This window comes from Rhincodon typus, chromosome 6, assembly GCF_021869965.1.
Source record: "Rhincodon typus isolate 14 chromosome 6, sRhiTyp1.1, whole genome shotgun sequence".
NCBI classification, from domain to species: domain Eukaryota; kingdom Metazoa; phylum Chordata; class Chondrichthyes; order Orectolobiformes; family Rhincodontidae; genus Rhincodon; species Rhincodon typus.
Genome location: NC_063337.1, coordinates 35,506,024 through 35,517,163, shown reverse-complemented (window position 1 = coordinate 35,517,163; position 11,140 = coordinate 35,506,024). Strand labels below are relative to the sequence as shown.

At 41.0% G+C, this 11,140-nt stretch overlaps 1 protein-coding gene across 1 annotated transcript in view; it reads right to left on the bottom strand.

Moving 5' to 3' along the window:
* The window catches only part of c1qtnf9 (C1q and TNF related 9), a 10,160-nt gene extending 3,578 nt beyond the window's left edge, over window positions 1-6,582 (bottom strand). The window contains exon 1 of the mRNA XM_048597933.1: window positions 6,417-6,582. Within this exon, the coding sequence (XP_048453890.1) occupies window positions 6,417-6,582 (166 nt within the window). The remainder of the gene's footprint in view (window positions 1-6,416) is intronic.
* Between the last annotated feature and the right edge of the window lie 4,558 nt (window positions 6,583-11,140).

The window sequence follows — 11,140 nt, the reverse complement described above, 5'->3', positions numbered from 1 at the left end:
AAGTGTCTAGGCCCGAAATGTCAGCCTTCCTGCTCCTATGATGCTGCTTGGCCTGCTGTGTTCATCCAGCTCTGCACCTTGTTGTCTCAGATTCTCCAGCATCTGTAGTTCCTACTATCTCTAGACAGGGTGGATAGCAAGAAGCTTTTTCCAAGAGTGGGGGACTCAATTACTAAGGGTTACGATTTCAAGGTGAGAGGGGAAAAGTTTAAGGGAGATATGTGTGGAAAGTTCTTTATGCAGAGGGTGGTGGGTGCCTGGAATGCGTTGCCAGCAGAGGTGGTAGAGGCGGGCATGATAGCATCATGTAAGATGTATCTAGACAGATACATGAAGGGGCAGGGAGCAGAGGGATCCAGATCCTTGGAAAATAGGCGACAGGTTTAGATAGAGGATCTGGATCTGCGCAGGCTTGGAGGGCTGAAGGGCCTGTTCCTGTGCTGTAATTTTCTTTGTTCTTTGCTGGCTATTCCTTAATGAATATTACTCAACTTTTAGTCTCTGACTGTCCCTGGACCAGTTGTTCCTTCTATTATTTGAAGAATATTACAGTCCAGACATGCGTTCAAATTTAAAAGTAAGAATTCATCATTGTGAAGTATTATGTAGCTTCTTTACTATCTCATGTATTGAAGAGTTGCTTATAGCATACTTTCAAGCTTAAGTGGTATACTTCCTGGACCATGTAGTTGCAATGTTGTCAGCAGCAAATAATGTCAACCATTGTTCACCACCTAATTATATATTGATTTGATTTATTATTGTCACGTACTGAGATATAGTGAAAAGTATTACTTGCATGCTATCCAGACAAATCGTATCTTACACAGGTACATCAGGGTAATAGAACAGAATGCCAAATATAGTGTTACAGCTACAGAGAAGGTGCAGAGAAAGATCAACTCTAATATATGAGAGGCCCATTCATAAGTCTGATAACAGCAAGGAAGAAGTATTTTTTTAATTTGTTGGTATGTGTTTCCAAACTTTTGTAAGTTCTGCCCAATGGAAGAGGGTAGAAGAGAGCATTACTGGGGTGGGAGAGGTTTTTGATTATATTGACTGCTTCCCCGAGGTAACGGGATGTATAGACAGAGTCTATTGAAGAAAGGCTGCTTTGCATGATAGACTGAGCTGTGTTCACAACTCTCTGTAACTTCTTGTGGTCTTGGGCAGAGCAGTTGCCATACCAAGCTGTGATACATCAGGATAAAATGCTTTCGACGGTGCATCTATAAAAATTGGTAAGAGTCATTGAGGACCTGTTGAATTTCCTCAACCTTCTGAGGAGGTAGAGGCATTGGTGTGCTTTCTTGACTGTAAGGTTGGCGTGGATGGACCAGGATAGATTGTTGGTGATATTTACTCCTAGGAACTTGAAGCTCTCAACCACCTCCACCTCAGCACCATTGATATAGACAGGGGTGTGTCCTTCACTCTGCTTCCTGAAATTGATGACCAGCTTCTTTGTTTTACTGACATTGAGGGAGTGATTGTTGTCTTTACATCATGCCCCTAAGCTGGCTGTCTCTTTCCTGTACTCTGTCTCGTTGATGTTTGAGATCCGACTCACTATGGAGGTGTATTCAGCAAATTTGTAAATGGATTTAGAGCTGAATTTGGTCACAGAGTCATGAGTATATAAGGAGTATAGTAAGGGGCTGGGTAACCAGCCTTGCAGTTGCAGAGAGGTAAGCAGATTCCTCAGTCTTGGAGATTGGAGGTGAGTTTGGTTAGAATTATGGTGTTGAAGGTGGAGCTAATGTCAATAAATAGGAGTCTGATGTAGTGTCCATGTTATCCAAATGTTCAGATGAATGTAGGGCCAGAGAGATAGAATCTGCCATGGACCTATTGTGACAGTAGCCGAATTGTAATGGATCAAGGCATTCTGGGAGGCTGAAGCTGATATGTGCCATCACTAACCTCTTGAAAGGTTTCATATTGATGGATGTCAGTGCCACTGGGCATTAGTCATTAAGGTATGTTGCCTGATTTTTCTTTGGCACCAGGATGATAGCGGTCCTTTTGAATTAAGGAGAGGTTAAAGCTGTCTGTGAATATGCGTGCCAGCTGGTCTGTGCAGGATCTGAGTGCATGGCCGAGGACTCCATCCAGGTCAGTCATTTTCTGTGGGTTCACTCTCAAGAAAGCCCATCTGACCTCTGCAGCAGTCACTGTGTATACTTGAAGCTGTTGGGACAGGTGACATCATTTCACTGACTTCCTGTTCAAAACAAGCATAGGGTGCATTGAGCTGATCAAATAGAGTTTTGTTGGCCGTGATTCTATTTGACTTCACTTTGTAGCCCATTATACCGTGTAGGCCTTGCCACACTCAATGTGTGTTTGTGTGGTCAGTCTAGGGCTCTAGTTTAGTCTGGTGTGGTCTCTTGGCATCCCTATGGCTTTGCGAAGGTTGCACCTGGATTTCCGGTATAGGTCAGGGTCACCCGACTTGAACACCTCAGATCTGGACTTCAGTAGGGAGTGAGTTTTCCGGTTCATCCATGGTTTCTGGTTGGGGAACCCTCAGATTAACTTCTTTGGCACACAGTCATCTACATACTTACTGATGAAGTCTGTGATAGAAGTGTCATACTCATTTAGGTTGGCCACTGAGTTCTTGAATATGGACTAGTCCACTGACTCCATGCAGTCCCCATAGGAGCCTGTCAGTTACTTCAGACCAGTGATGTACAACTTTCTGTTCCAGATCTTCACACTTCAGTTTCTGCTTGTAAACTAGGAGAAGGAACACAGCTTTATGGCCTGATATACCAAAATGGGGTGGGCATGGAGTGGTAGACATCTTTGATGGTTGTGTAGCAATAATCAAGAAGGTTCAGCCCTCTGGTGGAACTGGAGATGTGTTGATGATATTTTAGTAGCACGCTGTTAAGGTTGGCCTGGTGGAAGTCACTGGCTATGATGAACCAGGCCGCGGGATATTCCATCTCAACACTATTTGTGGCGGTACATATTTCATCAAGTGTACTGTTCACTTCCTCATGGGGTGGGGTGTAAAATGCTGTCGGGACAACAGAAATATATCCCCCCAATAAGTAACAGAGATGGCACTTCATCATTAGATACTGTAGATCCGGAGAGCAGTAACGCACCAGGGTTGTCATACCCTGCCCCAATTGACACCTGCCCTGGATCAAATTGAAAATAGTAAGGTGCCTGTTGACTTAAATATCCTCTTGCCAGAAGATTAACTCTGGATCACCTAACTCATTGAGGAATGCTTTAGGCTTGTCTTCTATTGTAGATTGTCTATCTCATTAACCTCGTTGTATGGGTAGCTATTTGACTTCTTGCTTTTCTGTGACCATGTCCTACGTTGGCACATTTTCTGAAATGACCTATTGTGTTACAGATAAAATATTCCTTTTAAATAGCTGAGCATGGCCTTTGCTTGTGAACTTTCCTTGCTCCACAGATCTGACAAGGACCTTTACAACCTGGTGTCTGTCCTAGTCACTGTATTGGTTTCTTATGTGTGTCTTTTGTGGTTTTATGCCTTATTAACTGAATAACTTCCACTGATCTCCTGTGATAAGGTAAATCTTCCCTCTTTGGATTGTTCTGTGTTGTTTCCACACTGGCTTCACTCAGCATCTGTATCACTTTGTCTAGAATCAAATTTCCTTTTGATCATTATAAATCTGTCAACCAGATATTAGCAATTCTAACAGTAATTCTGTCTGTCATGAACTCAGATTCTAAATCACCATATTTTCATGTCTCCATCAATCTGCAGAGATTATTAATGAAATCAGCTTTGGATTCCCCTGATTGTTGAACTCTTCTGTCGAAACAGGTTCTTTCAAGAATTTTAATTGGTCTGAAATTAAAGTAAGTTTCGAAAGCTTCAATACTACTTCCAAAATATCTGCTGTTTCTCCCAGTTGTATATACATGTAAATTAATTTTAATAATTTTCTAATTTAATGTCTAATTTGGAAGGTATTCTGTATCTTAAGAAATGTTTTCTCCCAAGTGTCTGTGTGCTCTATTTGCCTAATCTTGAAATTAAATCTTGAAATTAAATATTGGTTAAAACGCTATGTCCACCCTGTGTGGTCCTTTATATTCCATGATTAAAATGTTTTAAATTTTGCAGATATAGTAGTGCTGCTGCTCTGTGATGCTAATAAGGGTTGTCCTGTGTTTGTCGTCAAAATTGAAGATTCCTACCTTTCACAGATAGACTGTAGTCTTCCCATATTTGTGCAGTAAAATGGAATCTTTCTACCATTTTTGCAACTTTACCTGATGAATCCCTCTATTTGCGGCCTAAGGAAATATTTCCATTTCCTTAATGAATTTCCTGAATGAATCCCACTGCCTGAGGCTTTAATAACAATGTTCATATCAATCATGGCTTTTTCTGGCTGATTCCCATTGCCTGTAGCTCCCATGATAATCCTTGTTTTGTCTGGAGTTTTCTTTTTAATGATTCCTGCTGTCTGTGGTTTCAATAAGTACTTCCATGGTTTTATATTGAATCTTTTGTCTGTTGTACAGCCTTGATAAAGTCTCCTAACTTTCTTCTTCCATTAAATTTTAACTGCCGACATTTTGAGCGTCCTCAGGTCTTTAACCCTGGTTTGAATTTTTTCTGTGGCCCTTGATTTCCAATTCTGTAGCATGCCTCGTGGTGTCTGCTCTTCATAGGGGTGATGCTCAATCTACACTGTAAGCACTTTTCTTTCTTTCTAGCTTTCCCAGCTTGAAGTTCTGTGCTGTTTATTAAAGGCTTTCCCTTGCCCTTAAGGGATTTTTAACATTACTCAGAAGGCCTCTGATATCGGTTCCTTTGATGTCTGTTCCTTGTCCAGGTGAACACAGACTTGGGAATGTTGCTACAGATCACCAGCACCTGATACAACCTGCAACTGGCTTGGGGCGACTAATATTTCAGTTCCATGGAGTTCTGAACATTCTCTTGCCAGATATGTCTCTTACCAGGTCTGAAATATTTCTAGTGTTGACTGTAGATTCTACTTTGTTGAATCTTGCCATGAGGTTTTCTTCTGTGGTATTTGTGACTGTTCAGTTCTTCTGTAGTTCTTCAAGGTGTATCTGATCTAAAGAACTCTTCAATCCCCAACCACTACGAACATTGTAGGAGGCAGCAGAATGGAATGTGTGCCACTGTTCACCATTAACCATTGTGTTGCACTAAACTGTCTGCACTATGGCACACCATGGGGTCAGTTTGATGCCACCATCCTCTTTCATAGTACAGATCTAAAGAGGTTTAAAGTCATAAAGTCATACAGCATGGAAACAGACCCTTCGGTCCAACTAGTCCATGCCGAACATAATCCCAAACTAAACTAGTCCCACCTGCCTGCTCCTGGCCCATATTCATCTAAATATTTCCTATTCATGCACTTATCCAAAATGTCTTTTAAACGTTGTAATTGTACCCACATCCACCACTTCCTCAGAAAGTTCATTCTACATGTGAACCATACTCTGTGTAAAAAATTTGCTCCTCATGTCTTTTTTAAAATGTCTCTCCTCTCACCTTAAAAATGTACCCCCTTGTCTTGAAATCCTCCATCCTAGGGAAAAGACAACTATCACTAACTCTACCTTAATTTTTTTAATAAACTTCTATCAGTTTGCTGCTGAACCTCCTACACTTTAGTGAAAAAAGTTCCAGCCTTTCCAGCTTTTCTTCATAACTCAAACTTTCCATAACCGGCAACATCCTGGTAAATCTCTTCTGAACCCTCTCCAGCTTGATAATATCCTTACTAAAGCTGGGCACCACTTGGTAATCTAATAAGAAGCTCCTGCTTTAAATAAGATTTAGTTTATTGCATTTCAACAACAAGGTACAAGTTACACTGATATTATAGGCATTATTACAGAGATTATAAGGAGGTTATGGAAAGTGGGTCTTATGCCTCTGAGATCCTAAGCTGTTGCCCCCTGAAGTCCATAAAGTCTATGAAGACATCATCAAATGAGCTAAATGAAGACAAAATCACAGAACTGGGACAATGTGATCACTGTTAACAAATTTGACTCAAATCTCATAAAGGATTTTCGCGTGTTTAAAAATCCTGATTCTTTATTCCATAGGTCTTTTGTTCACAGTTTTGAGCATTGCATACAAATATGAATAGATACTGTGAACTATTTCTTCACTAAATAATAATTATGACATCCTCTGTACAATTTACTAAAGAAATTGGCTTTTCAGCCGATGCCAGGTGCAAAACTGGAGAATTTCTTTAGCTCAGTAAAGTCCGATACACATTAAGTTATTTATTTACTAAATAAGTTTTAACATTTGAGATAGGTATTTTTATCAGATTAGCTAGCTGTAAAGAAATGCGTAAAGTTCAATATTTATAATTATGAAAAATGGCAAAGGCATATGAATACTCTACTTGTATCCCCTTTTTTGCCCACAGACCCATCTCTTCCATCCCTTCCAGGTATTCCATTGTGACCAGGATTTCCTGGAATTCCAGGATGTCCACCTGTACACATCTCCTTTCTGAGTACTTCAGTGTTCACCAGCTTGATCAGAACAAAAAGTAACCAGATCTGCATTCTGGATTCAAATCCTCAATGTCAGGATTTCACAGCACAAATCTAATAGAAATGATGAGAACAATCTCATTGCAGAGCACAGACATAAAAGAACAGCCAAAATATTTAATAGAAATTATTATTGAATAATTATTTTTAAATAATTGTAAATCAAGGTTTCTTGTGGGATGACTGGCATGCAAGGAGGTACACTGAAACAAAGTTCACAGATCTGGTGATAGATGGTTAAGCCAATAGTTAAACCAAGGAAAGAAGTTGAGGCCACACTCTATAGATCAACAGGAATAGGCTAAAGGAGGAACTAAAGGTTTTGCTGCAATAAGGATGCCAAAAGGGCAGCACAGTGGCTCAGTGGTTAGCACTGTTGCTTCACAGTGCCAGGGACCCAGGTTCAATTCCATCCTCGGGCAATTGCCTGTGTGGAGTTTGCACATTCTCCCCGTGTCTGCGTGGGTTTCCTCCGGTTTCCTCTCACAGTCCAGAGATATGCAGGCTCGGTGGATTGGCCATGCCTGTAGTGTTCAGGGATGTGTAGATTTAAGTGGGTTTAAAGGGAATGGGTCTGGGTTGGATGCTCTGAGGGTTGGTGTGGACTTGTTGGGTTGAAGGGCCTGTTTCCACACTGTAGGAATTCTATGAAAATGAATATGAGGGAAGGGTTGGGCAGATCAATAGCTGCAGAGCTATAGTGAATGGACAGCCAAAGGCTAGGCTGCTGGGAATGGGAAAGAGCAATTCTGAATAACCTAGGAGATTTCTTCCAGGGTAAATACAGATGGAAATGAGCTTGGAAAGATGTATAAGGATGTGGGTGTGATTAAGGAAGTGATGCAAATGATCTTGTATGTTATAGAAACCATAGGAGATGGCAAGGTGAACATGGACACCATTGAGGATAAAATGGAGAAACAGTTTAGGGAAGACGGGGGAGATAATTCAGAGTTACAGGAGTATAGAGAGTGGGATGCACTACCAACTTTATGTCCATTTTGGGTCAAGTTCAACATCTTCTGTGTCAGTCAGATATATATTTAACTGCAATTAACTGTATAACAGTTAAATTTTGGTCTCCCTTCCTAAGAAAAGATATATTTGCCATTCAGACTGCAGTGGAGGTTCACTAGGTTGATACCGTGGATGGTAGGATTGACCTTTGAGGAGAGACTGGTTCAATTGGTCCAACATTCACTACAGTTCTGAAGTTTGAGAGGGGAATCGTTTGAAACTAGTATATTATAAAGTTCTAAAGGGGCTAGAGAGAGTTGATGCAGGCAGGATGTTTTCTCTGCTTGGAGAGTTGAGAACCAGGGGACACAGTCACAGAGGACAGAATAGACCAATTAAGATTGAAGTCAGGAAAATTTTGTGCACTCAAAGGATAGAGAACCTGCAGAATTCTCTATCACAGAAAGTTGTGGTTGCCAAGTAACTGAATATATTCAAGAAAGAGATTAGTTTAGATTTTAAATGCTTCAAGGGATATGAGAAGAAAGCGGGAATATGACATTGAGATAGAGGGTCTGCCATGATCATACTGAATGGCAGAGCAGGCTCGAAGGACTGAATGGCCTACCCCTGGCCCTAATTTCTATGTCTCTATGTAACCAAAGGAAACTAATCCACAATAAACAGATGACTAAGCTGATGGCACCTTCATTTATCGCCTGTATTTCCTTATCATCAAAATTAATTTCTGTGCTGAGTTTATGTCATTCAATGATATCTCAATGGAATTGCTAACAGGTATTTAGTTCCCTCAATTATTTTCTTGTTTGAGGGTTTTGGTTAAGTGCTATTTAATATTATGAGACAATGATAATATCTGAAAAAATGGCTGTTTCAGTCATTGTTATGGTTGAATCTGGTCTCCCAATATGTTTTCTAAAAAGTAAATCATAAAATATTGTTGAATCTGGTGCCTGGATTACTAAGTATTGATTAAGGAAGAAATGTGTCACTGCAAATTTGCTGAGGCAGTTAACAGCGTGTACTACAGTAATAGGTTGTATCCTCCTGCCCTCTGCTGGGGACAGGAACGTTGACATCATTTATAACGTAAAAGTGACTACTGGACTTCTTATGGTAATGAAATGAAGAACTGTAGATTTAGGAGATATAAAACAAAGAAACAGAAATCACTGGAGAAATTCAGCAGGTTTGGCAGCACCTGCGAAGAGAAAAACAGAGTTACTGTTTCAATCCAGCCCCCAAAATGCTGCAATGGCTATTGCTTGGAATTTGCATGGCATGAATGCTACATGCCATTTATCAACCCAAGTGTGCATATTGTCCAGGTCTTGCTACATTTAAACATGGACTACTTGAATAACAAGGAACTGAACCCCAGCATTGGGAAAACCCTTGTTGACAGAAAGGACCTGATGTGGAATCTCACCTGCTGGCACTGAGACACCAATGAAGCTTGTTAATGAGGCACTCATTATCCCTGGTCCCACTGGAATTTAATGGTGGATTAGGCATTTAATGGAACCTGCAGTGGTTTCTCATTTGGATTTACCTACAGCCACATAAAGGGACTCCTACATTGATGGGCACTCAGTGAAAGAACCAGGGATAGGGAAAGCTGGGGTTTTCTCCCTGTCCTTACCTCTGAGCCACTGCCTTTTTCAACCCCATCTAGGCAACTCACTTCTCTCCAGGATCCAGCAACAATTCTCTGGATAATGGTCAGGTCATTACTTGCAGCAGCTATTGCTCCAGATGGTGATTTGTCAGTCTGTAACAGCTCTCAGGGATGGCATTTTCAACCACCTTGTTCTTGTTGGAAGCCTAACCTGGTCAGTTAATCTCCTATGTTCAGTAAAGCACATCAGTCCCGCACAGTGGTGATGTATGCTCCCATTTGTTTGACAGCCTGGTTTTTGGAGGGGAGGGGCGCAGAACAGTTCTCCATATCGCAGGAACTAAACCCTAATGTGAAGCATCCATTTTGGCAGAAATAATTTGTTTAAAAATTCATTTTATGTAATGCTAACAGATTGCAGAGTTCTGTAATGCTGAGAGATCTAGATGTCCTAGTGCGTGAATCGCAAAAGGTAAACATGTAGGTACATCATCACCATTTTTTCAAGGGTGACTAGGAATGGCCAACAAATGCTGGCCCAGCCTGTGATGCCCGTATTGCATGAATGAATAAAACAAGCAACTAATTAGGGAAGCTAATAGAATGCTATTATTTTTTGCTAGGAGAATTGAATACAAAAGTAGGGAGCTAATACATCAATAATTGGACTTTGGTGAGATTGTATGTGGAGTACGCTGCACAGTATTGGTCATCTTATTTAAGGATGTACGTAAATACATTGGAGACAGTTTAGACAGGTTTAATAGACTAAGACTTAGAATGGGAGATTGTCATGTGAGGCAACGCCAGACAGATGAGACTTGTATCTACAGGTGTTTAGAAGAGTAAAAGATGTTTTGATTGTAATATAAGGTCCTGAGGAGTTTTGACAGGTTGGAGGTGGACATGATGTCTCCTGCGGTGGAATATTCAAGAGCAAAGAGTCATTGTTCAGATATAATGGGTCACCCATTTAAGACAGAGATGAAGAGACTATTTTTTCTCTCTCACAGAGGACAAGGTCAGAAATCACACGACACCAGGTTATAGTCCAACAGGCTCATTTAAAAACACAAGTTTTCAGAACGTAGCCCCTTCATCAGGTGTTAGTGAGAAAGAAGCACACAGAACACAGAATTTATAAGTAAAAGATCAAAGGGTCACACCACTAATGAGGATGTATTAAACAAATCTAAGATGTTGTTAAACCTTTAATCAGTTAGAAGGTTTAAATTGATTAATATGTATATGTAAATCCCCGAATTCCTTTCAAGTCACTGCCCTGAGACAACTAAAGATTTTATCAGTGTAAAAGGTGACATTTTAGGTCAAGGATATTAGGTCAGCGGTCACAGAGTCTCAGCCTCGGACCTTCGGGTAGAAGTCCACCAAGGCAGACTTCAGGATACACAACAATGCGAAGACGATGAGCACAGGATACACAACAACGCAAAGACAACGAGCACAAGATACACAACAACGCAAAGACAACGAGCACAGGATACACAACAATGCAAAGACGACGAGCACAGGATACACAACAACGCAAAGTCGCCGAGCACAAGCTAATAGCCAAGCTCGGTACCCATAAGGAAGGCCTCAACCGGGAACCTGGGTACATGTCACACTACAGGGGACCCCACAACACTATATACTCACACACACACACACACACACTATCTCACAGACACAAACACATGCTCACAGACAGACACACACACTCTCTCACAAACACACATACACACACACACTATCTCACAGAAAAACACACATACACAGACTCTCACAGACACACACACACACACTCTCACAGACACACACACATTCTCTCACAGACAGACACGCGTACACACAAACACACTCTCACAGACACACACACACGCATGCACACTCTCTCACAGGCACACACACACATACTCTCTCATAGACTCACACACACACACACACAGATACACACACACTCTCTCTCACACA